The sequence below is a fragment of the Ursus americanus genome, chromosome 5 (genome assembly GCF_024610735.1).
Source record: "Ursus americanus isolate L20-20 chromosome 5, mUrsAme1.1.p, whole genome shotgun sequence".
NCBI classification, from domain to species: domain Eukaryota; kingdom Metazoa; phylum Chordata; class Mammalia; order Carnivora; family Ursidae; genus Ursus; species Ursus americanus.
Genome location: NC_142131.1, coordinates 34050351 through 34076982, shown reverse-complemented (window position 1 = coordinate 34076982; position 26632 = coordinate 34050351). Strand labels below are relative to the sequence as shown.

Here is a 26632-nt window from a genome sequence, read left to right as displayed (position 1 = left end):
GTAGGAGAAAGACAGAGAGTTGGCGAGAGAAGGGATGGAGGGAAAAAGGGAGGAGGGAGGGAAAAAGGGCCCGTTTATGCTTTCCTCTGGCATTTGGCAACTGCTAGCATCTGAAGTGCCACCAATTTCTGAGTCGGTAAGAGTCTGACGTGAAGGAATGGCCCAAAAAAAGGAAAAAAGTGAGTTTGTTATACCATCCAGATCCCGCCTTGATCTTCCCAGCTGGTGATGTTACCAGTAAGAGGAGAGGGACCTCTGGGGAAGGAGATGCTGACCACCAGGACCTCTGTAAGGATTTACTTCGAGGCCACGATAGTATTACCTTAATGCAGAGGTCTCAGTGGGGGGGAGGGGGGAGGGGCAGAGAAAGATCATCCCCCCTGGGATATTTGCAATGTCTGGAGACATTTTTCGTTGTCACATCATGGGGAAGGAGGTCCGTTTGGCATCCAGTGGGCAGAGGCCAGGGATGCTGCTAAAATTCCTATATGGTGCAGGACGGCCCCCATAACAAAGATTTGTCCAGCCCAAAACATCAGTGGTGCTGAGGTTGGGCAACCATGCCTGAAAGGGATTTAACACCGCAGGCCTCTGTGCCCAGGGCCACCCATTGGAGCCAACAGCTTTTCATAGCTTTCTGCTCTTACAGCTGAGGGATTCGAGGCTCAGAGAGTAAAGAGACTTGTCCAGGGACTCCGGCCTTGGATTGAGATGAGTAAGAGCCTTGGGGTAAGACAGAATAGTTTTAAATCCCAGTTCAGTAAGTTAATATCTGTGCAGCTTGGACAAGTTACTTCACCTCTAAGAGCCTTTATTATTTTTTTTTACTTGTTAATGGGCATCATGTAAAAACTCCCTTACAGTATCATTTTAAGGAATATGTGAGATAATGCATGTAAAGTGCTTCACATAGCATGTGACATGTAATAAATGGCCCCTCTATTTATGAGTAGCAGAGCTAGAGCTAAAATCTTGGCTCCCATGCCCAAGGTCTGTTCTCTTTCCATTGTATGGCTTTAATGAGTCCCAACCAAGGCTGGCCATCAGTTCTGAAAGGTTTGCGGTCCAGTGGTTGTGAGTTCTACTTGACCCAAGTGAGCTGGATTCAGAGCCTAGCTCTGCCACTTTCAAGCTGAGAAATTACTTCATTTCCCTCTAGGCCTCAGTTTCCTCATCTATAACATGGGACCAGGCTAATACCGGCTTCATAGGCTTGTTGTGAGATTTAAAATGAGAATTCGTATTAAACACTTTACCCCAGAGTGTAGAATATAGTAAGGAATCATTGTATATTAGTTGTAGTTAATTTTTATGGCAGGTTGTCTTTCCCCAAAATGGCTGCTGTAGTGTTTCTTATTCAGTGTGCTCTTCTTCTGGTGCAATAGTAATTCCCTGTCTACAACAGGTGGGTCTGTTTTTTCATGAATGTGGGTGGACCTATGGCTCTGCAGGGAGTGATACTTTGTGACTTCTGAGGCTAGGCCATAAGCGATACAGCTTTGGCTTGCTTCTCTTGGGATGCTCACGCTGAGAACCCAGCCTCCACGCTGTCAGGAAGCCCAAGTCACCCCATGGAAAGGGCCACTTGAGGAGGAACGGACAGACTGTGTGAACCTTGCCAGACATCTGAATGAGTCATGTAGGAGTGGAACCTCCAGTTCTGGTGAAGCTGCCCAGTTGATACTGAATGGAGAGAAATGAGCTGACTGCACTGAATCCTGTCCAAATTACAGAATCATGGGCAAAAATCAATGATCAGTGTCATTTGAAACCATTGAATTTGGGGGACAGCTTCTTATTTAGCAAGAGTAACCGGAACAATATTATTTTTACTAATTTCCAAAAAAGAAATTTTCCTTCTGCTCATTTCACTTTCTCAGTCCCAACATCAACACCAGGAAGAAAGGTAGACATAGCAGGAACTGTTGCTGCTTCTCCCCAAACCGGTGCTTCTCCTGGTTATCTGGAGGAGATGATCATATGGCAGCACCCGTTGTAACTGTGATATATGGACAGTGAGGAACCCAAGGGTTTATATGGGGACACAATTGGACAAATCTCTTTTGGGAACAGACCAATTCCAGGGCCCGATTGTCATCTGTTAGCTTGTAGACAAGGGTTCCTAAGAGCACATACTCATATTATTCTTTCCTTCCTTCTGCTTTGGTTTCTGCTATGGGTGTGGGAGTCAGGAACAACCCTTTCATCCATTCGCGTTTATTCAGTCCTCCATGCCTCATGTGAGGTGAGTATAGAGGACAAGTTCTGAGGACGAACTGAAGAAGATCTTTGTCCTTCTTAGGAAAGCTTCATTCACCAAGACAAACTAGCCTTTTTTGTGTCTTGCCAGAAGGATGGAATAATAATGAGCTTTCTGCTCGCTCCCCCCTGGGAGCTCCACTGATACACTCGTGAAAATGACCCCAGCTTTCTTGGGGCAGGTGTCTAAATCTGGGATCCCAGGCTGGGGGAAGGGCAGACAGTCACTTGTTGGTTTCTGGAAAATTGACAATACATTAGAAACACAACTTCCTCCTGTATCAAGTGGGAGAAGTCTACAGTTGTGAAGGTCACGTGCCTTGTCCTCTGCCTCCTCTACCTACACGTCTCCTCCTTCCTTGGAGGACCCTCAGAAGAGCTCTGGGTTCCACTCTATGATGTCCTAAAAAAAAATGGTGGGAAGTGGATTTGAGACCCCCCTTAGTATTTCCCAGTAACCCTGGCTTTGGAGTCCTACTTTGGAAATGGAGAAAATGTTCGAGTGTGACTGAAGGGTGCTTTTATTTTCAACAGAAAACAACTGTGGGCTTCTCAGTGCCTTCCAGACCTGGTTGGGATGAAGACTCAGCCTAACACCTTTACAAAGTGGTATTTGAGCAATTTGTAATGAAGAGGCACTTAAGGTAGGAGTTTTTTCCTTGTCTTCCCTACTTAGTTCTTCCTGTGTTAAAAAAAAAATTGGCATGTTTCCTAATGATACTAACTTTATAGGGAGTGATTTCTAGCATGTTACACACGTGGGTTGTGGAAGTCAGGAATCTAAACTCTACAAGCTACCCAGTGAGGCTGTTTACTGAAAATGGTACGATTTGATTTTTTAAACGTTGGCTGAATGGTTTGTGAGCTGAATGGGGCAGTGTGGTGGGAAAGAGTGGCCTCTCCATTATGTCTCTGGGAGAGGAAGGTGGTGCTAAGAGAAGCCACTGTGGGGAGACTGGACCATGAATCACAGCAACACGAGTGGGCTTGTTGGCAGAGAAAGTACTCTGAGTGCTCAGTGGCGTTCAGTGGCTTTCCTGGGGGAGGAAGTAGAGTCTGCCCCTCTTTGCTGGGTCATGATGATCTCATTTTCTTTTTGGCTTTTCATAGTTGGCTGTGAAAATAGCCTTTCACCTCCGAAGAATCACTTAAATCAGACAAGGAATACAGAGAGCAGTGTGAGTCATCTGCTTCCTCTTAGACTTCCCAGGGAGCTTGAGGGACACATTTGTGAGGCCCCCCAGCAGCCACACTGTGGATCCCTGGACAGAACCACTAGTGAAGCAAATACCTTTGAGGAAAGCAAAAGGGAAACAGCACGAGGAGAACACTCTTCACCCCACCAGCACGCTGCCAGTCACTGACGGCTCCCTCGTCAGACTGAGCTTGAGCTGTGGAGTGATTTGCTGATGTTTGGCAGAATGCCCTTTTTGGTTGGGGCCCCCCTTCCGTGGTGGTCACAAGGGACTGGACTTGACCAGGGAGTGAGGGTAGACTCCAGCATGACTGGAGGCTCCTTATCTGGCCCCTACTGGGGATCTTGGGGGCAGCTCCAGGCTGCCCTCACTATATGCCTGGTGACAGCAGTGACTCAGCTGGAAGGGAAGGAGGAGCTGGTGTCATCAGCTGTTGCTAGGAAAGAACGGAGGAGCCTGGGGGAAACTCTCCAGTCCCAAGAGGACGGGAGGCGGGAGGCGGGAGGTAGGTTGCCTAGTAACAGTGCTGGCGCCTCTCTTCACCTGCCTTTCAGGCTGCTGGCACCTCTTGTCAGCTCCTACTTCTCACTTATTTCCTTCAGAGCTGCCCTCCAGATTTCACCTGGCTAAAAATGCTCCTGGGGGTGTGGGATGTGGGTCGGGGAAGCCAGGGTGCATTTTCTTCTGGATCGTGGACTGTCTTAGAGAGTTCTGCCCTGAATTGGTCTTCCTGAGGGGAGGACAGTAACAATTCAGAACTCACATGCTACACCCAGATGTGGGTTCAGATCCAGAGCCAACACCTATTAGATGCATAATCTTGGGCAAGTTTCTTAATTCCTCAATGTTTTAGTTTCTCTTTCTATAAAACAGGGAGAATAATAGTGTCTACCTCAAGGGAGGAATGTGAGGATTTAGTGTGGATAAATAAATAGATAGGAGATATAGATAGATAGACAAACTTAGAACAGTGCTTCATGTATAGAAAGTCTGCGTATTTGTCAGTTATTAATAGTCCTGGAGGACAGCCAGACATAAAACCTTGCTCTCTGGTAGCTGGAGAAGGAGCCCCAGAGCTCTGGTTTTTCAGTGGTGTGTCTGATGTTCGGAGATGTGGCTCCAGGCCTGGCTCTAACAGTGGCTTGCTGTGGGGTCTTGAGCAAGTAATAACTTTCCTTGTCTGCGCTCAGTCTCTTCATCTGCAAGATCAGAGAACAGGACTGGAAGGGCCTGAATTTACTCACATTCTTCCTTGCTTTACAACATGGGGACGTGGATTGAATTATGAACAACCACTGTTGCACAGTTATGGGGGAAATTAGAAAATGAAGCAGTGAGAGGAGCTTCTCATTGAGCCCAGAATGATGGTTTGGGGGAGCCATGGGGACAGTCACTCCCCATAGCCTCCAATAGCCTCAGATAGGAGAACTGTCTAGGTCAGACCTGGTAAGGGGTCAGGCAGCCCTGCTCATGGTTAGATCTCCTTGTATTTATTTCTGGTGGTTGCTCTAGGGATTACAGTATGCATACCTAACTTTCCACATTGTACTTAAATTGAAGACTTGACCATTTCAAGTAGAATGTAAAAACCTCACAACTATATATGCTTCTTTACCCTTCCTCCTTTATGTTATATATGTCACAAATGTTAAATCTACATACGTTAAGAGCCCCCACTCCCCAATGATATTATAATTTTGGCTTTTAATAGTCATACACATTTTGAAAACCTAAGAGGAAAAAAGTAGTTTATTATGTTTATTCAGATGTTTACCATTTCTGTTGCTCTTCCTTCTCTGAAGTTCTAATTTTCCCTCTGGGATCATTTCCTTCTATTTGAAGAACTTCCTTTACCATTTATTTCAGAGCAAGTCTGTTGGCAATGGGAGCTTTTAGTTTTCCTTTATCTGAGAATATCTGTATTTCATTCCTGAAGGATATTTACATGGGATGTAGAATTCTGAGTTGACAGTTCTCTTTCTGGTCTGCATGTTTGCTGTCAGAAATCTGCAGGGAAATTTTTATTCTCCTGCTTGGAACATGTCATTTGTCTCTGTCTGCTTTCAAGATTTCTTTATTTCCTTTGGTTTTTTCGGTTAGATTATGATGGTTTCATTTGGATTTGTCCTGTTTGATGTTCCCTGAGTTACTTGCATCTGTAAATTTATGTCTTTCACTGAATTTGGGAAATATATTGTCATTATTTCTTCAAAAACGTTTTTCCATTCCAATATCTTTTTCTTCTCAGGGGCTCTGAGCACATGGACGTTACACCTTTTTATATTGTTCCCCAGGTCCTGAGGCTCCGTTAGTTTTCAACCTATTTTCTGTCTGTTCTTCTTGTTTATTTTTTAATTAAAAAAATTTTTTTTGGAGAGAGAGCATGCACACGCACACATGTGAGTGCCGTGGAGGAGGAGGAGAGGGAGAAAGAGAAGGAGAATTCTAAGTAGGCTCCACACCCAGCATGGAGCCCCATGTGGGGCCCAGTCTCATGACCCTGAGATCATGACCTGAGCCCAAATAAAGATTAGACACTTAACCACCTAAGCCACCCAGGTGCCCCTTTATTTTTTAATTTTCGTTTTATTTGAGTACAGTTGAGGCACAATGTTGTATCAGTTTCGGGGTTCTATATAGTCATCAACTTCTCTATGCTATGCTCACCACAAGTGTAGTTACCATCTGTCATGATACATTGCTATTATGATATCATTGCCTGTATTCCCTATGCTGTGCCTTTTATTTCTATTATTCATGTCATAATTGGAAGCCTGTATCTCTCCCTACCCATCATCCATTTTGCCCATCCCTCCACCCCCTCCCTGGCAACCATCAGTTTGTTCTCTGTATTTATAGGTCTCATTCTGCTTTTTGTTTATTCATTGGCTTTGTTTTTTAAATTCCACGTATAAGTTAAATCCTATGGTATTTGTCTTTCTCGGTCTGATTATGTCACTTAGCATAATACCCTCTAGGTCCATCCATGTTGTTGTACAAACCATAATCTCTCTTTAATGGCTGCATAATATTCCATATATATATATATACACACACACACACACACACACACACCATATTCTTTATCCATTTGTCTATTGATAAACACTTATGGATAAATCCACATCTTGGCTATTGTAAATAATGTTGCATTAAACATAAGGGCACATATATCTTTTCAAATTAGTGTTTTTTATTTCTTTGAGTTAATACTCACTAGTAGAATTATTAGGTCATATGATATTTCTATTTTTAATTTGTTGAGAATCTCCATATTGTTTTCCATAGTGGCTGTACTAATCTACACTCCCACCAGCAATGCACTAGTGTTCTTTTTTCTCCACATACTCACTAAGACTTGTTATTTCTTGAGTTTTGATTTTAGCCATTCTTCTCACAGGTGTAAGGTAATATCTCATGGTGGTTTTGATTTGTATTTCCCTGATGATGAGTGATGTTGAGCATCTTTTCATGTGTCTGTTGGTCATCTGTATGTCTTCTTTGGAGAAATGTCTATTCAGGTCCTCTGCCCATTCTTTAATTGGATTATTTATTTTTTTGGTGTTGAGTTGTGCAAGTTCTTTATGCATCTTTTCCAACCATAATGGTATGAACCTGAAAATCAGTGACAAGAAAAAAAAATGGAAAAAAACAGAAACATGTGGAGGTTGAACAACATGATACTAAACAACCAGTGGGTCAACAAAGCAATCCGAAAATACGTGGAGATAAATGAAAATGAAAACACAATGGTCCAAAATCTTTGGGCTGTAGTGAAAACAGTTCTAAGGGGAAATATATAGCACTATAGGCCTAGTTCAAGAAAGAAGAAAAAACTCAAAACAGAATCTAACCTTACACCTAGAGGAACTAGAAGAAAAAAACAAAGTACAAGGTGAATAGAAGGAAGGAAATAATACAGATCACAGCAGAAAAAAAATGATGTAGAGTCTACAATAACAGTAGAAAAATCAATGAAACCACAAGCTGGTTGTTTGAAAAGATAAACAAAATTTAGTTGGAAAAAGAGGAAAGACCCAAATAAATAAAATCAGAAATGAAAGAGGAACAGTAGCAATTGACAACACAGAAATACAAGGGATTGTAAGAGAATACTATGAAAATTTATATGCCAACAAATTGGACAACCTAGAAGAAATGAGTAAATTCCTAGGAACATAAAATTCTTCCAAAACTGAATCAGGAAGAAATAGAAAATCTGAACAGACCAATTACTAGTAATGAAATTGAATCAGTAATAAAAAAAATTACCAAAAAGTAAGAGTTTAGGACCACACGGTAGGATTCACAGGTGAATTCTGCCATTTAAAAAAGAGCTAATACCTATTTTCAAACTATTCCAAAAAAAGAGAAGAGGAAGGAAAGCTGTCAAATACATTCTGTGAGGCCAGCATTACCCTGATCCCAAAACCAGATGGACACCATGGAAAAAAAAGAAAAAGAAAAAAAGAAAACTAAAGGCCAGGATCCCTGAGGAATATGGATGCAGAAATTCTGAACAAAATATTAGCAAATTGCATTGAACAATACAGTAAAAGGATTATTCACCAAGGTTAAGTAGGATTTATTTCAGGAATGAAAGAATGCTTCACTATTCATAAATCAATTGACAAGATACACCATATCAACAAAACAAAGGATAAAAATCATACGATAATCTCAATATGCACAAAAAGCATTTGACAAAATTTAATATCCATTCATGATAAAAACTCTCTACAAAGTAGGTTGAGAGGGAACATATCTCAACAAAATAAAACCCACATTTATACTCATTGGTGAAAAACGAAGTTTTTCCTCTAAGATCAGGAATAAGACAAAGATGTTGACTCTCACCACTTTTATTCAACATAGTAGTGGCAGTCCTAGCCACAGCAATCAGACAAGAAAAAGAAATGAGTTATCCATATTGGTAAAAAAGAAGTTAAACTGTCACTATTTGCAAATGATGTAATGCTATACATAGAAAACCCTAAAGACTCCACAAAAGAACTACTAGAATTAGTAATAAATGAATTCAATAAAGTTGCAGGATACAAAATTAATAACCAGAAATTGGTAGCATTTCTGTCTGTTCTTTAGATCAGAGAATTTCTGTTTATGTATCCTCAAGTTAAGGAATGCTTTTTTTGGCTCTTTTTACTTTTTTGAAGACAAACTCCAATTATTTGAGTCTCTCTAGTGAACTTATTTTGGATAGTGTATTTCTCATCTAAAATTCCATTTAGTTCTCTTATTGTGGTTTCTCTTTGTTGTGAACTTTTTATTCCTTTCAAGAGCCTTCATTTTTGCCTCATGGAGAGTGATTATAATAGATGCCTTAAGGTCTTTGTTTGCTAATTCCAAGGTCTAGGTCATCTTAGAGTTGGCATCTGTTGATTGTCTCTTCCTTTGAGAATTGGTCAGATTTTCCTGGTTCTTGATTTGTTGGGTAATTTTGGATGATATCCAAGACAGTTTGTACATTAAGTAGTAAGACTCTGGCTCATGTTAAAATCCTCCAAAGAATGTGGAGCATTTTGTTTTAGCAGGCAATCATGCCAGGGAGGTTTAGACTGTGAAGTTTGAGAATGGTGGTTCCATTGCCCATGCAGTTTTCAAGGCCTTCGCTGTGCTTTTGTGGGCTGCCCCTTGTGTACGCCACTCACGGGTAATCTGGGACTTGAGCAGTGATTTATATGATTTGATCTCAAAGGCTTTGCTGTACTTCTTGGGATGTGTTCTAACATGTACACTTGGCTGTGAGCTCCGGATTCGTGTTGGCTTGCCTACAGAAATGTATGCCCTTCCTTACCTAGCTTCCATTTATGCTAGCATCTTGCATAATCATGGCCCCTTAATCAGAACTAAGAAATTGACATTGATACAATACTGTGAACTAAACTGTAGACTTTATTCTAATTTCCCAGTTTTTCCATTTATGTCTTTTTTCTGTTTCAGGATCCAGTCCAGGGTACCACGTTATATTTAGTCATTGTGTCTTCTTAGTCTCCTCCAAACCACAACAGTTCCTCAGTCTTTCTTTGGCTTTCATGACTTTGAAGCTTTTGAAGAGTAGTGGTCAGATATTTTATGAAATGTCCCTCAATTTAGGTTTATCTGGTGTGTTTTCATTTATAGGCTGAGGTTATGGATTTTTGGGAAATATCACAGAGGGGGAAGTGCTCTTGTCATCTCCTGATATCAGTGGGCACATGATATCAACATGATTTATCACTGGTGATGTTAACCTTGATCATTTTGTTAACATTGATATTTTCCAGGTTTTTCCACAGTAATGTTACTGTATTTCTCTTTACACACATAATTCATTAGACTTAAGTCTACATCTAGCCTATACCAAAGGGGATGGAGCACTAATTCCCGGAGGGCTGGCTATCAAAGAATTTATGATCATATGTTAAAACCATCCTAACAGTTAGAAAATTTGTAGATAAATACTTTGAAAGTATGTTTCCCCTTAAAGTTTGTTCCATTAATTTTAGTATTTATCGATGGTTCCTGCTTAGAAACCAAGATCTGGGCATTGGCGTGCTTGTGACTGCTAGGCTGTCAGAGTTTCTAGGCTCTCCCAGTAGACAGAGCTGGGAAATACATAGACATATACTCATCAATGTATCCTCATAGCATTTGGTTCAGATCTCTCCTAATAGCAGTCTCCTGTGAGGTGCCATCGTCTCCCTTGTTTTAGTTTTATGGCTGCTCGTGTACAGAGCTTATATCCTCAACCACCTCACAAACTTTTACAGAGCACAATTCATGCCTGAGGAATTTATATAACCACTCTGGTGCCTAGCACATAATAGGAACCTGGTCTGTGCTCACTGGTTGTATAAATGAGTTGTGATCACAGGCTTCATTCTTTTCTCGCTGTCTTTTTTTTAATGGCAAGAGCCACAGGTGTTGATGTGAGGATTATTATTTGAAGTTATTAAAATCACGTTTTGCCATTTGAGGGGAGATCCACTCGTGTGGAACACCTTGGTCCTTTGCAATGCTGGAAGCAGGAAAGGTTCCTACACTGTTATTGAAACAGCTGCTGTTCGTTGCCTGGCAGGGGACAGGCTGTGCTCTGGTTTGGAGTTCCCATATTTAGCTCTCCCACAGATGCCCGAGGCTGGTGCTTTATCTGCCCTGCCCCCAGCGGGCTGGGTCCCACCACCTCAGTCCCGCTTAACCAGTTGCTCTCCAACGTGTGAGAGCAAATATTTGGTGCGTTCACTAGCCTTCTCCTTCAGTGCTCCGGGAACCCAGGGACTATGGTCATCGTTTCACAACTCAGGAAGCTTGTCTACCTGTCAGCTTGGTTTCTTATTTGCCAGCCTAACTGTTTTTAGCTTCTGGCTATCTCTAAAGCCTTCTGGGTAGGAATCTAGACTGTCTCTGTTTCTGGTTGTTTCTGATTCCTCTCCTGGGCACTGACACCCCCTCCTGCCCACTCCTTACCTTGCTCTCGTGTGAGGAGGGCAGGCTATCAAGAAGCAGATGCTCAGCCAACACCCAGGAACGACTGGACAGGGTGTGGGTGAGGTGTGGGCGGGGGTGTGGCTTACTGGGGAAGGGTGCAGCTGGGGCTGCCAGGGCCTAGACAGTGGCTGTCCCCTCTTGCTGGACTGTCTTCTCCCTACCAGGAGGCGAAGTGGCATGAGGTTCTCCAGTGCCTAGGTTGGGTGCCAGAGCCTGGAGCCCAGAGTCAACTCTTGTCTGATCTGCCTGAACCTGGCTCAGCAGCTGACAGGGAGCCAGGCAGGCTCCGTGGCTCCTTGCGGCTCGGCGGCTCGGATTCACATGGGCTGCTGTGAACTGCGACCTGGTATTTACTTTGGCTGTTTGCTAGAGGGATGCCTGTGAAAAGCCAAAGCAAATTTTCCAGGGAGGCAGAGGGGGAACTGAGAGTAAGAATGGGCCTAGGGAGTCAGGGGTCAGACAGGACTAGGAGATGGGAGGAGGCATGAGCATCTTCCCAGGACCTCAGGGCCAGCAGGAGCTGAGAGTCGTGCCCAGAGCATCAGTGGTGATACGCATCTTTGTTCTCATGTCTGTGCACACACTGTCTCATTTCTCTCTCCCAGAGGACTGCAGGAGAGACTGACAGAGAGCAGCACCCCCTTCATACCCTGAAAGTTACCAGTGGAAACAGGAGGGACTCCTTGGACTGTTCCCTGCCCCTCTAAGGCGCACAGCTGATAGGTCCCTGGACCTTGCGGCAGGCACAGCTGGGCTTCTCCCTGCCCACCCCAGGGCCTCTTTCCTGGGCAGTCCCTTAGGCGCTTTGCACAAGACTGGTCTGCACCTGCTTCTGGCGCACCCCGGGCCTCCTTGTCCCTCGGGCCTGCCCATCTGTTTTGTCGGAGCTGATGGGAGGCCAGCCGACAGAGCAAGCCTGCCTGGAGGCAGGGGCAGTGCTGTGTCTCAGTACTTAACTCATTTTAATGGCTCCAGACTGGCGTCCTTCTCCCCTCCGTGAGGAGGTCATTCCATAGTATTAATTTCCTTTGTAGTATTTTCTCCCTGGGTCTGGTTCACAGGCCCTTGTCCTGAGAACACACGCAGGGAGCATCATACCTCCACTCAGATTTAGCAAACTCCTTCATGGTGGCAGGAGATGATTTTCTAAGGCAAATTAACTTTAGAAGTTTCCAAGAAATAGGGGAATGTAGGAACCACTGGGAAATTGTCTGATGGCCCTGGTAGCCAAGGTGATCCTGGATTCAGGAGAAAGAGAAAATAGCAATACCTCAGAAAGCATCTCTTAGTGAACCTTCTAGAAGAGACAGATGTATTCCAGCAAATGCCAAACCGTAAAAACACCACAGATGGTATTTTTAGGTGGACAGATAGTCATGTATCTTTAGTTGTCTTGAATAGTAGCCATTGAACCTAATTTATTTTTTCTTTTTTGGGAGGCTAAGTATCACAGGCTGCTAATACCATGGTGTGGTTATTGTATTTTGACATGTGTGGCTCTGCTCACCCCTAACCCTGAATGTTCCTGGACTATTGAGCCTCTGGAGTTCTTGTCTCCCCCCCCCCCCCGCTACTTTTCCCCTTCTGTCTTATTTACTGTTAGGCTGTAGGTCATAAAAATGATTAGTTAACAATCCTAAGGAATGCACACATACACATTAGAATTAATAAACAAGTTCAGCAAAGTCAGAAGAGACAAAAATCAATTATATTTCTATATAAACAATGAACAGTAGAAAAAGACAATTCCATTAACATTATCATTAAAAAGATTAGGAATAAATTTGGGGCACCTGGGTGGCTCAGTGGGTTAAGTGTCTGCTTTTGGCTCAAGTCATGATCCCGGGGTCCTGGAATCGAGTCCCACGTTGGGGTCTCTACTCAGCAGGAGCCTGCTTCTCCCTCTGCCTGCCGCCCCCTCCCCCCACTTGTGCTCTCTCTCTCTCTCAAATAAATAAATAAAATCTTTAAAAAAAGATTAGGAATAAATTTAACAAAAGAAGTGTGAGATTATACACTGAAAATTACAAAATGCTTCTGAGGGAAATTAGAGGTCTAAATAAATGGAAATATATTTCATGTTTATGGATTGGAAGACTCAATATTGTTAAGATGGCAGTTTTCTCCCAGTTGATCTATAATTCCTACAAAAATTCCAGCCTTTTTTTTTTTTTTTTTTTTGTATAGGAAGTAGCAGGCTATTCCTAAAAGTTATATGGAAAGCAAAAACTTAGAATAACCAATTTTGTGAAGAAATACAAAGAACAAAGTTGGAAGATTTTCACTTCCCAATTTCAGAACATACTATAAAGCTACAATTATTAAGACAGTGTAATACTGGGACGTGGATAGGCATATAACTCAAATAGAACCAAACTGGGAGTCCATTAATAAACCCTCATACTTAAAGTCAGTTGATTTTGATAAAGGTGGGGAAAGAAGATACATGAATTGTCACTAAGGACGTCATTAGTCCATTAATAAACCCTCATACTTAAAGGTGGGGAAAGAAGATACATGAATTGTCACTAAGGACATCATTAGTCATGAGGGAAATGCTGATTCAAAGCACCATGAGATGCCATTTCACCCCCAATAGAACGGCTATAGTCAAAAGACAGCTGATAACAAATGCTGGCGAAGATGTGGGAACGTGGGAGCCCTGCTACATTGCTGCACACACGCAACACGGTCCAGCCACTTTGGAGACAGTTTGACACTTTCTTAAAAAGTTAAACACAAGTTTACTATACAGCATAGCAATTCTACTACTAGGTCTCTACTCTAGAGCAATGGAAACATTTGTTCACACAAAGACTTGCACACAAATGTTCATAGCAAGCATATCCATAAGGATAACGCAAACTGGAAACAATCCCTGTGTCCGTCAGCTGGTGAGTAGGTAAAGCAAATGTGCTGTATCCATACAGTGGGATATTACTCGGTTGAAAAGGAGAGAAGTGCTGATACAGGCTACTGCATGGATGAACCTCACAGTCTTTACGCTATGTGTAAGAGGCCAGACACGACCGTGCACTGTGTGACTGCATTTATGTCATGTCTACTCAAGGCAGATGTGGGGATAGCAAGTAGACACGTGGTTGGCTGGGGATGGAAATGGACTAACTGCACATGAGAGTGACGGTTTTGTGGAGATGATGACACTGCTCTAAAACTGGTTGATGGCGACGGCTGCACATCTCTGTAGACTTACGTAAAGCACTTGAACTTGCGTCATCTATTGTCAGCTTTTCTATCAGAAGGAGTGTCTGGGAGGGCGAAGTCCTGTTTTATTCATCTTATCTTCCCTTCTGGAGCATAGTAGGTCTCATGAGAGAGTCTTACTAGAAGAAAGGCTTGAATGAACAATGAGACCACTAGTTCGGTTGCTGGAGGTAACGTTTTCTTTTTTGGCTCCTGGAGTGTTAGGGATGGCTGGTGTTCCCTGAGCCTCTGCCGGCTCTCCTGACCTCCCTCCTCTGAACTGCTAGAGAGCTGGTGATTATCTCACAAAGTCTGTACTTACTGCAAGTCCCTCTGTCATACTGTTGATTGATGTGTGCTGGTCAGGAGGGCAGAATTTTTGTCCTGCCACCCCCTGGTCCCTCAGAAAGCCCAGCAAGGTCATCTTACAGGACCTTACGCTCTGCAGTGTGACTCTGCTCATAACTCTGGAGGTGTCAAGTCACATGGAAGGCACAGCCAGAGAGAGAGGGCCTCAGATGGTGCTCCCCACGGAGGCCAGTGGCTGAGAGGTACACCAGCCAGGTGTAAGTGCGGGAGCCAAGCCCAGGGGTCTGCAAAGCTGGGTCTTTGAAGCGAAAGGCCGGGTGTTTCAGTCTCTGCAAACCAGACTGTTTCATTTCTTGTACTCTCTACTTATTTTTCCCCTCCATTACTCATTCCCTCCATTTGGTAAAGACCACACATTTCCAAAATGTGGCAAATGTTCTTGATCTACAGAAATAAGATGTTGCCCTTTTTATAAACAGGGAGGAGAAAAGACAAAACAGATTGCATTAAAATAGATGTGTTTAAAAACCTTTGTCCTTCTTTTCTCTCATACCATAGAAACCACCTAGGCTAACCCTGTGTATTTTACAGATAAGGGAACTGAGAGCCAGAAAGGGTAAAAAAACACCCCCCCCAAAACCCCAAAAACCCTCACCCGGATTGGCATGGTTTGAAAGTGGCACAGGCAAGAAGATTCCAGCTCAGTTCAGACACTGCAGAGGTCAGCCAGCTCTAACCACCAAAGCCAACGCCATGTGGGAAGGGCAGGCAGGAAGGCAAAGTGGAATAACTTGATTTCTACATCTGGGTAAAAAAAATTCCTCAATTTGCAGACACCTAGGAGATCACGGGCTTGAGGGTAAAAATAAAACTTGCTTTCTGACAGTACAAATCTTGTCAGACTCATCTAATTTCTCCTTGCCTCGAGAGCTGGGCTTGGTTGTTCAGGAGGAAACAAACTTCTGGGTGGGGTCTCTGTTGTGCTGGGCAGGGCCTCTCAGCTGGTGGAGATCCCTTGTCATCTTTGGCCCGTGTCTCTGGAATCTGCTGCCAGGTTGGACGGAGCTTCCCCAGCCTCGGCCATCACAGGAGGAGAGTTCTGTCCAAGGGGGCTGTGGCCACAGGGAAGGGGAGGATAGAAGATGTCAAGAAGTGGTGACTGAACAAAGAGTTGTGGTTGCTCCTTATTCCCTTTTATTTAATGCCAGGTATTCCCCACAAGGTAGGATCATTCAGTCCTTCAAAATCGTCTCAAAATGCTCAAGCTGGTGTCTCACTTGGTGACAGGGACAGATTATGGGAGGTTTTGCAATATGGTCTGCTGATGAGCTGTGCGTTTGCAACAACTGACCCTGCAGTTGGGTTCTGAGGGCAGGGAATGTTCTGACCCCGTTCTTGTTTCACTATGGGCAGAAATCAAGAGCCACCGTGACATCTACTCTCCATCATCTTTTACCTTATTTGGACGCACATGGACATGGTTTCCCCTCATTTTTCATTAAAAAATGCGTAGGCATGTGGGTTGTATCAAAAGAGCAAGCGCTCATGATTTCTAAACAAAAGGATCGTTAACAAGAGATGTTTAGAGAGTATGTGTTTTCTGTGTCGCAGCAGATAATGCGGCTCAGCTCTTGGAAGGGCTTCAGAGAGTCCTGGGCAGAGTGTGCTGCTTCTGTCTGCTTTCCAGGAGGAGGAAAGAATGCTCTACTCTGGTGTCACAAGACCTCAAGGCCATGTAGCACACGTCCTGCAGGTGGCCCTCCTCTGCAGGACTGGCGAGCTGCCCTGTGCCTGGCTGAGCGAGACCAGCCAAGGAAGGGCAAGTTGAGGAATGCTGCTGTACGTCCTCTCGGGGGTATCCCTGGTAAAGCTAGGGGGCAGCATTTAATTTTTTGTTCCTCATTCCCTTTCATTGACTCCTTTGTCTCCACCAAATTTGCACCCTCACAGTGACACATCTGCCCTACTTCTCCAGTTCCATGTTTCCGTCCCTTTAGACCTCATTATTACCAACAGTGTCCTTGCTGGCCTTCCTGCCAGGGCTGGCTTCTCTGCTCTCTAGCTGATTTTCTAAAACAGGCCTTCTATTCTGGCATGTCACGTGGCCTGGCCCAAGCACTGGCCTGGTCCCCCGTGGCCATCATCGAGCCCAGATGCTTCTGCATGGCTCTCAGGTGCTTCTGAGGTCTGGCCCCATCCCCACCGATCTGGGCATTTTTTTCTTGCTCCCCAGGCCATGCCATGCTTCTCCTGGGCAAGGCTGCCTGTCCCTCTTGGGGCCGGGGCCACACTCACCTTTGCTTGTGCTGTTGCTTCCCCTAGCATGTCCTCTCGTCTTTTCACTTAACTGTCTTACTCTGACCTTTAGGCCCAGGTGCTACTCTTGATGGAAACTTTGTCAAATAGTCTAGCCCACGCTAGTGATGGTGATACTGGGGGTCGTGGTGAAGATGGTGGTTCTAGTAGGGACAGTGATGGATGGCTAAGCACCTACTGTGTTAGCCGGTATGGTGTAGTAGGTAAGACAGCTTCTAGCAGTCTGTCTGGGTACAAATTCTGGTTCTGCCACCTATTAGCTACTGACATTGGGCTAGTTATTTACACCTTAGTGACTCAGTTTCCCACATATATAATGGGGATGATAATAGTACCTGCCTCATAGAGTTCATCTATGTAACAGTACCTGGTATATAATAAATATTATAAGAATGTTATCATTATATAGTAATTTATGTGTATAATCTGTAACCTTTAAAACAGCCCATGAAGGTGAACGTCCTTCTTCCCATTTTACAGATAAGGGAAGTTAAGGCTCAGGAAGATTAAGTGCTGTCCAGTGTCACTCAGCTCCTATGCAGTGGGAAGGGAATTTTGACTCTGGTCTCACTGCCCCTACTGACCAATACCTACCTTTAATTTCTATGGCGTAAGGCTCTTGCCATGAAGTTTAATGCTCGAACATCCTCTGAGTCTTCTCTGTACGTGTGCTTGTTTATCTGTTCAGAGTGTAAGCCACTTGAGGGCAAGATGAGTTCCTACACCCGGTGTAGTTGTACAGTGATTGGGTGGAAGGGTATCAAGGACACAGTACCGTCTCTGAATAAAGGACACAGTGAATGGTGGGCAGACAGCTGAGCATAGCTACAGAGCCAGCAGGATTCTCTGACTGGAAGGGCTGGGCCCTCTGCCTTCCAGTCCACACGGAGCTGTCCAACAGTCACAGTGTACCCGGCGGGGGAGAGAATTCTGTCAGGTCCTCTGAAACGTCCTTGTTGTCAGGGTCATGGAGTTGCCTGCGGCTGGCTCTGCCGTAAACCAAAGGCCGCGGCTCCTCTCCAGGCAGCCCATTCCACAGAGCTCTTTCCTTCTGGGTCGGCTAACTGCTCCTTCTCCTCAGTCCTCTGGGTCTACTGATACGAACCTTGGGTACTGTGCGGCCCTTGTAGGCTCCATACTCCTGCCACGCCTTCGTAAATCGTTTCTTTGTGAAACCCTCCTTGAGTTAGCTTGAGTGTGGCCTCCATTTCCTGATGGGACCTGAGTCCCAGAGGCCTCACAAGCTACCTCCCTCCCTCAAGACCTCCAGTTATGTTCATGGGCCAGGGCTGGGTCACATGGTCACCTCCAGCTGCGGAGGGAGGCTGGGGAAGCAAGGACTCAACTCTTGCAACCTCTGTAAGGGAAGACAGCAAAGAGGAAGGGTGTTAGGAACCAAAATACCTGCCACCAACAATAAAGATGTGGAAAGAATTTTAAAAACAAAGACATCCAGGCCCGGGATAGAATCCCGGGTGCCAGCTGCCTCTAGGCTCAGCAGTGGGATGCTGAGCAAATCTGGTCAGACAGCAGGGTCAGAGCTTCCAGTTCACCTGATCGGAGCCCATCCATATGACTGAAGCCCATTTGTGACAATCCTGCTATTTGGCCATCGAGGCTCAACTTGAAATTGTTGGGGACTGGAAGATCACTACCCCAGAGCTCAAATCATTAAAGAATGCTTCCTCACATGGAGTTCAAATACTACCCCCTGCTCTGCCCTGCCCTACGGGGGGGCACAGACAGGTCCCTTGTCCTCATGCCACCACTCACATATGGGAAGGCCTGGCATTCCCTGCCTAGGCCTTTTCTTTTTCAGGTTCTGTATCCTTAGTTCCTGTGGTTTCCTCTTATTCCTGCAGTACAAAGCTTTTTGCAAATGAGCCTCAGGGTGGCTTTTCCTCCTCATTTTAAAGACAAATTTAAATAATTTCCTCCCATGTATGTCAGATTCAGAAACCAGAATTCCCTTGTTATTGCTGGCTCTGTTGCTATCCCTGCCATCATCTGCTTCTGGCCTAAAGAGACTTGCATACAATGTAAAGCAGAAAGGGCATTTTTTCTGTCTGAAGCACTCCACACCTGCCTTTCCAGGTGCCTGCCTGTGTGCCCTGGGTGGTGATTGAGTGACTTTCTGATTTAATTCACACACTGCCCTTACACTGTCTTATCAAGGCTACTTGATAGGAAGTGCCCAATTAATCGTGTGCATGCTAGAATGGTATTAATTAGTAATACGAGTATTGCAGCATGTCCTCCAATCTGCTTACTCAAATACATTAATAATACCTCCCAGCGGCAAATTAGATGTAAACTCTTCATGCGTATCTCCTGATATGCTACAGGTCTGGGGAATCATTTTAAGATGGAGACTGACATTCTCATTAGAACTGTCAAAGTTTCTGAGTGGGTCCTGCACACAGGGTGGAGCAATGGAAGGAGGGTTACCTTGAGGACCAGGTCTGTAGGAAGAGATGAGTGAGTAGTGAAGGAGGAGGTTGAGTTAGAAAGAGCCTAGAGTAAGGTTCAAGCCAAAGGGATGAGGTGGACATATTAGTACCTGGGCAGAGAAGTAGCCAGGGCACTGGGGGTGGCAGTGGTGGCGCAGAGCTGGGGGGGGGGGCTATCTGGCCCGGGAAATAAGCCCTTGAACTCTGGGTCTGAGGATGGCCATTTCTTCATGCTGAGCATGAACTCAGATAATGTCAGCATTTGGATATGATCTTGAGGAATTTAAGTCCAACTGCTCTGATTTGTAGACAAAGCAACAGAAGCCAAGAAACGCACACAATTAACACGTAAGGGAGCCAGACTTGAGGGCAGGTTTTCCAATTCGGCATCTGGTGCTCTCTCCATTGCATAAAGCGGCTCCATTGTTATTTTGTTTTATAATTTACTCAGCAAATATTTTAGGTCATTCATTCATTCTATAAACATTGACTATGTATCAGACATTGTGCGAGGAACCCTCCTTCCCCCATGCTAAGTTGCCCACAGTGTTATAGGAAAGGTGGATTGAATACAGAGCTGCAAGTAAATGCAGGGTGAGCCATGCTGGGGTCAGTTGTGGGTGTGCTGTCGGCAAACGGGACGGACCTGGGGTGAGGGATGGCTTCATGAAGAAGGGCCAATAAAAACATGTCATTTTCATAATTATCAAGCTTGCATCCAATTCCATCTATGCCAAGCACTGGAAATAGCCCAGCATCCAAAGTATGGGAAGCTAGGAGGGGGAGTATAGCACACTGATGGAGACCATGATGGATGGGCTTTGATTCAGACACACCTGTCTTCGAACTTGGTCTCCACCATGTCCTCTGAAGGTGACCTCGGCAGTAACATTTCCTTATTGGTAGGGGGGAGCTAATGACCTCATTGAGTTGTTGGGAGGATGAAATGAGAGAATGTGGGAAATGAATTTAGCACGGGGCCTGGCACACAGTAAACAGTCCTTGTTACAGGCTTTGTGTTACACTTGGCCCATGTGAATTCCAGGTTATGTGATTCCAGCTGACGATGTGGCTGGCCGTGTAAATGATTACTTTGCCCCAGATGGCAGCCGCCCTCCATTTGAAGCGGTCAAAGGCCCTTCGCTGAATTCACAGAATCAGGGAGCATTAGCCCACAGTCTCCCTGAGAAGAGCCTGCTGTTGGGAGAACAGCTGTTTCAAAAAAAAAATCCAATGTGCTTTCTCTCTCACTCTGGGTCTGCAGTGTTAATTAGGAAGCCTGTATGCGTGAACGCTTGGCTTCTCTTTTTTCTAATCTCTCAAAAAAGCTCTTTTGATCAGCACCATGAGTGGATGTGCAAGGTCTCAAGTCTTGCAAAGACTATGTTAAGAATATGCAGGAGGTGCCGCCTCCTTTGACACCTGCCTCTGCACACCCTGAGAGGGAGTTTCAGAGCATTTTGTCTTCTGTTCCCGGCTCCCAGATGGCCCGCGTGACTGTTCCTTCCACTCAACAGCTTTCTTACTTCCTGCTCCCACCTGAGCCCGGGTCTAAAGAGTCTGTGCAAAACTGGGAAGGACAGGCCTAGCTGGCCCTCTGTCAATCAGAGGAGGGCATACCGATAAGCAGTGGCCAGACGGGACTGACTGCTTCCGGATCCATGTGGCCTGGGCTCACGTGGGGGGCCTGGCATTCCCTCCCATTCCTCGGCACTGCCCCTGAGAATGACCATGTGGGTGGCCTTCCCTTGGGCAAGGGGAGGTAGGGAGGTGGGTGCAGGACAGAGGCCAGGGCAGCTAAGTGGTGTAAAGGAATGTAGTGTCAGGGTTCCAAACTCTCATCTTCTTTCCTTACCTTCATCCCATTACACCAACCACCTTTTGTGACTATAGGACTCAAGCCAATATGCACGTAGCTGGTCCCTAGCTTTCCCTCCTACCACCCCAAAGAGGGATTGAATGTGTTCTTGCATATCTTAAAAAGGAAACTCATTCCACAAGGGGTTAATGGAGCTGTAGACTTAACTAATGGTATATAGTGGGCCAGAGAGGGTCTACATGGCATAGCACACAGAATTTCATAAAGAGGGACAGAGAGGAGGAAAGAAGGGGAAGGGGGAGAGGGAGGGAGGGAGAGAGGGAGAGGAGAGAAACCTCCATTAGGGTCTTGCTTTTGCCAAGTCTTACTTGTCGGTGTTTGGCAGGATTTCCCTCCCTCTCCAGTCCTGCACAAAGCTGAACAACTTCTCTCTTTCTTCTGATTTGGGCATTTGGCTCAGGCCCTGTTCCTTCAACTTGTATCTTCTCTGTCATCACTAGCTCAAAAACATTATCCTCCCCCCTCCCCAGAGCCCCTCAAAAGCAGTGGGGACCAGAGAGAACCAACATTTCTTGTCACCAACAAAATACAACTTGTAAGAGTTTCAAACAGCACAGAAGCATGTGAAGTAGAAAGGGAATGACCCCACTTCTCCTTTCCCCCAGACCTCAGTCCCATACCTGCTTTCTCCAGGGTCCTCCAGTTCCTTCCCCCACCCTCTGAATTCCTGTCAGGGTGACTTGCAGATAACTCAGGATGCTCTTCTTTTCAAGGCACACGAGCATTTCTATTTCCTGGGACCCAGGAGGTATTCATGGTTGCATTTGGATTGAGTTTTTGTTAGAAATTTTGGAGAGGCCCCTCGGCACACAGAGGAAAATCACCAGAAGGGACTCTAACCTGCCTTCCAAATAAATACAGAGTGACAGTCTCAGAAATGGAATGGAACTAATCATAGCAAATTGGCTTTTCTGGTACAAAACATTCTTTCAAAATGTGCTAGAGGCCTTGTGCTGTACAGACTCTCCCCTGTAGTGAAGCAAAGACATGGCTTAGCTAGTCTGTCCTCTCCGCGTCTGGCTCAGCGGCCAGTGCAGCTGTTCTCACTAATGGGATCAGGTGTTAACCTTGCTGGGGGCAGACATTAACGAGACCACCACATTGAGGGAAAACACACATGCCCTCCCACTCGGCAGAGCACTGGCAAAGATGGCCCTCCGTGCCAACCTTCTCTATGCATCACCCTCACGTCTGGAGTCGATGCTGCGATCCATTACCAAACCCTCTCAGAGCGGTGCAGGCAGCTTGGGCAGGGGTATGAGACGTAGGGTCAAGTTTGTCAGTGGCAGAAATTCAATACATTCCCACGCTGGGGTCTGTCGGCAATACCCAACGCATTAGACTTCAGCCAGGAAAATAAAATGCTTGAAGCAGTCCATGGAAATTTAGGTTGAAACGAAATGGGACGTTGACTGAAATTTTCAAGTTATATTTTGTTTTCCTTTGGAGAAACTGCAGATCTCTTTTTTTCATCAACCTGACAGGAACAAAGCATATGACCCACTTATTTCAGGGATTTACTTATAATATATATACACATTTGTACTCTAATTCTATATATAACACATATAAAAATATATATCTAATATATGGGCTGTGTCTGTCTCTATAACATATATATGAGGCTGTTGTACCATGCATACGTATGTATGTATATATACACGTGTGTGTGTATAAAATGTCAGTGACACTTTGCACTAAAAATATCCACCCTGTCTCTATAGGTGCTTCAGAGCATGTGTCATGGGACAATAAATAGATAAGTTGGCAGACCAAGGATCAACCCCAAATTGCAGTTGCTTGGGGAAGAGGATGGAAGTATAGATTTCATGAAGTTTCAGCTGATTACAGCTAAGCAGCATATCTCCACCTGCCCTGTCCCCAGGTGGCATTCTGAATTCCTCTTGTTACAGCTGTGCAGGGCTGCATGTCCACGCCCAATGAAATGGAACACCAAGGGCCTGACGCCTGGGCTTGGCTCCCACCCACCTCTCCACGGTGCAGGCAAGCACTCCCATGAACCCAACCCAGCCATCCAGGCAAAGTGCCTCAGGCCAAAAAGAGGGTCTCTGGCAGATATCTGTGATGGAGGTGACGCAGGGCAGGGACTGGTGAGGCCTCCCTTTGTCTACGCTGCTGCAAGACAGGGTGGTTCTCCCCACGTGACTCCCCTTCTTTAAGGCTGCTTCTCCTTCTGGGGTTAATTATGCCAACCTGAATCTCAGGGAGGGTGAGTTAATTGCCAAACACTTACAATTATCAGGAGCCCACGAGGTGCTTCACCACCATAAAGCATTACATCTAATTATTGTTCATAATCATAAAGGTTCAGAAGTGCCAAGGGCTCCCATGGCAACCTTAACTCTTCTCTCTTGCTCATACACACACACACACACACACACACACACACACACACACACACACAGGAAGAGACTTTTTCATTATAGTATTAAATGCAGCTCACAGACCTGCCATATTATTGGGCAAATATTTATTTTTAAAGCTGAGAATAAGTAGGCAGTTCTGGGGTAATGATTCTTCTTCTAAATAACCCAGGCCTAGTCCTCAGTGTGATGACATACACGAGGCACCCAGAATATCAGCTAGCACACCCTGCTTCATCTGCAGCAGCTCAGTCTTTATCAGATAGGTGCCGTGAGGAAGGACATGGAGTGTGACTTTAGTTTTATGGTAGCCCAGTTTGAGAGTATCTTATAAATACATACCAGTGGCACCTGAGTGGCTCAGTCAGTTAAGCGTCTGCCTTTGGCTCAGGTCATGATCCCAGGGTCCTGGGATGGAGACCCCAGTTGAGCTCCCTGCTTAGCAGGGAGCCTGCTTTTCCCTCTCTCTCTGCCTCTCCCCCACTGTTCATGTTCTCTCTCTCTCTCTCTCTCAAATAAATAAATAGAATCTTAAACCCCCCCAAACCCCAAATATCTACTGGGCATTTTCATATGCCACACTCTGTACTGGGCTCTGAATTATAAGAATTATAAGATAGACATGGTCCCTGGGCTGGTGACAGATTGTTATAACACAGTTGGTAGGCATCATGGTAGGGGAGGTGGGAGCACAGACCACTTTTGAAGAGAAAAAGAGGTCCTGAGCTACCTCCAGGGGTGAGAGGTCAAACTCTATGTAGAAAGGGAGACAAGCCATTCAAATTTGGTGTTTATCTTAAGCAGAATCCGTCAATTTTGGTGAAATCTCTTGGAGTGCTTTAAACCATAGTGCCAGTCCCATGATACGCATCTATCCCATTTCTAAACACAAGACAGCTGAGTTACTCTAACTCCAGCAAAAGCTTTGCCTTCTTTATGTCATAGGCTCTCAGGCCTTGGATGGGCCAGAGGTACAAACACGGGACAGAGCCTGGAGCTGAATGAAGACTAGAAGCCCTGTTCCACCCACAGATCTCTTCAAAGAACAGAACAAACTGCAGAGTAGGATAAAGATGATATTTAAAGGCAGATTTTAATTTAATATTTCTGAAGGACCTCAAAGACAGACACAAAATGTTTGAAACACATAATAAAATCCATGATAAATCTTCCCACTCCATCTCTCACCTCACACCACAGTTCTTTGTCCGTTTACCTTCCAGGGAACATCCGAAATTTAAAAATGAAGTTGAAATTAGCGGTTCTAGCAACCCTATGATGCCTGGTACACCGAGTCATTTTCTTCCAAACCAAGCAGGAGTCATCCTTTTTGTATGCTCTTGACACTTGCTCACCAAACCTTAGGGAGATTGCCCAACCATGCTACCCTGACCTTTACCATTTAATGTATCTAAAGAATGTTTTGTTGTTTATATTAAGAAGGCCAGTAGCATTTTCTCGTCTTTACATAGAGCACTCTGTAAAATCAGAATGTAAATTTCAATAGCAACTGAGAAAAGATGAGAGCGACTAACAGATCTAAAGGAAAATAGTGTTGAAAGAATCAAGATTTATAATTCACATAAATTACTCATTAACTGCTTCATCTGAAGAACCGTGATATTGCTCCATATTTTAAGCATCTCTTAAATAAGATTAATTTTTAGAATGACAGGTAATGCCACTCACAAGGGGAAAATAACAATTTACTTATCATCCTCGATTACTTATTAAAAAGCATTTCATTGCAGTTTAATCTGGTGAGTCAGAATCTTCACCCAGAGATCAGTTATCACCATCCCGGTGTGAAGCTCATTAACTGGGGGAAATGTGGAAGAAGCAAAGACAATGGGGAGGACCAGATCTACAAGAGACCCACGGGCTTTGTGTAGGCCAGTCTGTGGGTCTACTCTCTGGGCTGCATGAACTATCTGCACGGGGGACAAGGCAGCTTTTTTATAATGTATTTATGCAACAGCAGTGTTCTTTGTGATCTTGACTTCAATTTTAATCATATTTATTTTCTGATTATAAAACAGATATGCAGCATTTATTGAAAATATTTAGAAAAGTTTAAAAAAGCATAAAGGAGAAAATAATAGCTTTTAAAGATGCACTGAAGACACAAACTGGTAACATCTCCTTTTGTCTGATGAGTTTATACCTACAGTGTTTTTGAAAGAAGGACAGTGCTTGCTGGGAAGTGCAAAGGCCCTGTGGTGAGAGTAGGTTGGTGTGTCCAAGAAGGAGCAAGGTGGCTAGTCTGGCTGGAAGAGAATAAACCAACAGCAAGGGAGAAAGTTAGAAGAGGTGGTTAGAGAGATAAATGGAGGCTGGAACTTACAGGGTTGTAGGTTAGAGTGAGGATTTGGGATTTTATTCCGGATGAGATAGGAAGCCATTGAAGGATATTCACCAAGGGAGTGATATAATCTGAATAATCTTCTAAAAGGATCTAGCTTCTTGGGAGAGGAGAGGAGAGTTGCACAAAGACAGAAACAAGAAGCCATGTCAGCAATTCAGGCAAGAGATGATGCTGGCTCAGACAAAGATGCAGGTGGTAGAGGTGTTACACAAACAAAGTTTGGATTCTGGATGTAATCTGAAAATGGAGCCTACAGAATTACCGATAAATTGTATACGGAGTATAAGAGAGGAGCAAGGATGTTTCCTGTATTTCTGTGTTGAGCACAAGAACAGAGCTGCCATTTACTGAGAAGTGGCAGATTAAAGTCAGAACAACAGGAGCTTAGCTTTGGATACATCACTTTTGAGATGTCACAGGACATTCAAATGGAGGTGCTAAGTGGGCAGGTGGATTTATAACTCTGGAGTTTAGGGGTGATGTCTAGGCCACAGAATTAAATTTTGGAGTTGTCAACATGGAGATGGTATCTGAGGCCACTGGGCTGAATGAGATCACACAGAGAGTGAGTGTACATAGAGATGAGGAGAGATCTGGGGACTGAGCCTCTAACATTGAGAGGATGACAAAGGAGCTCAAGGAGGAGCAGCAGGTGGGGAGGAGGAGAACCAAGAGGCTGGTGTTCCAGAGGGCACATGAAGACAGGCTTTCAAGAGGGAGGCAGTAATCAACTGCTGATCAGAAAACTGCTGATAGGTTCAGTAAGATTTGCTGAGCCATGA

General features: G+C 44.7%; 1 protein-coding gene across 2 annotated transcripts in view; it reads left to right on the top strand.

Moving 5' to 3' along the window:
• LOC123800257 (uncharacterized) overlaps positions 1 to 26632 on the top strand; it is a 265278-nt gene that overhangs the window by 194964 nt on the left and 43682 nt on the right. For both annotated transcript variants that reach the window (XR_015724483.1, XM_087862091.1), the window contains one exon: positions 2794 to 2903. Coding sequence is in view for 1 of the 2 variants with exons in the window: in XM_087862091.1 (XP_087718217.1) it covers positions 2794 to 2840 (47 nt within the window). In the remaining variant the exon portion in view is untranslated. The remainder of the gene's footprint in view (positions 1 to 2793; positions 2904 to 26632) is intronic.